At 65.0% G+C, this 394-nt stretch overlaps 1 protein-coding gene across 1 annotated transcript in view; it reads right to left on the bottom strand.

The window, feature by feature from the left end:
• Positions 1-385, bottom strand: part of LOC104075652 (tumor necrosis factor ligand superfamily member 10-like) — a gene marked incomplete at both ends in the record, with an annotated part of 677 nt that extends 292 nt beyond the window's left edge. The window contains 2 exons of the mRNA XM_009576227.1: positions 8-45; positions 310-385. Coding sequence (XP_009574522.1) covers positions 8-45; positions 310-385 — 114 coding nt within the window. The remainder of the gene's footprint in view (positions 1-7; positions 46-309) is intronic.
• Between the last annotated feature and the right edge of the window lie 9 nt (positions 386-394).

Raw genomic sequence — 394 nt, 5'->3', positions numbered from 1 at the left:
CATGGCTGCAGGACTGGGAGGGGTTCCCGAAGCGCCTCGAGTTCCCTGGGGAGAAGGAAGGGTCACCGAGGGGAGTGCGATGCGCCGGGGAGCACCCGTCAGGGTCAGGAGAAAGGGAGGGGGTGGCTCTAACTCTCTCCCACAGTCATCCAGCTTGGAGGGGTGGAGAAGGTGGTCTTGGACTGGACAGGAGAAACATCTCCCCACCTGCCACCAAATCCCATCCCGGTCCCCTGCCCTTTGGGTGAGATCTTTCCCCCGTTCCCATCTCAGAAACCCTCCAGTGCCCAGCGGGGCTCCCCGACTCACCGTCCTGGGCCAGGTTCTGCGGGCGGAGGGTGAGATGTGCCGAGGGCTTGCCGGCTGTTTTGGGAGGAACCGGCCCCTCCGAGGG

The sequence above is a fragment of the Fulmarus glacialis genome, unplaced genomic scaffold (assembly GCF_000690835.1).
Source record: "Fulmarus glacialis isolate BGI_N327 unplaced genomic scaffold, ASM69083v1 scaffold21954, whole genome shotgun sequence".
In the NCBI taxonomy this organism is placed as follows: domain Eukaryota; kingdom Metazoa; phylum Chordata; class Aves; order Procellariiformes; family Procellariidae; genus Fulmarus; species Fulmarus glacialis.
This window is presented reverse-complemented; position numbering and strand designations above follow the sequence as displayed.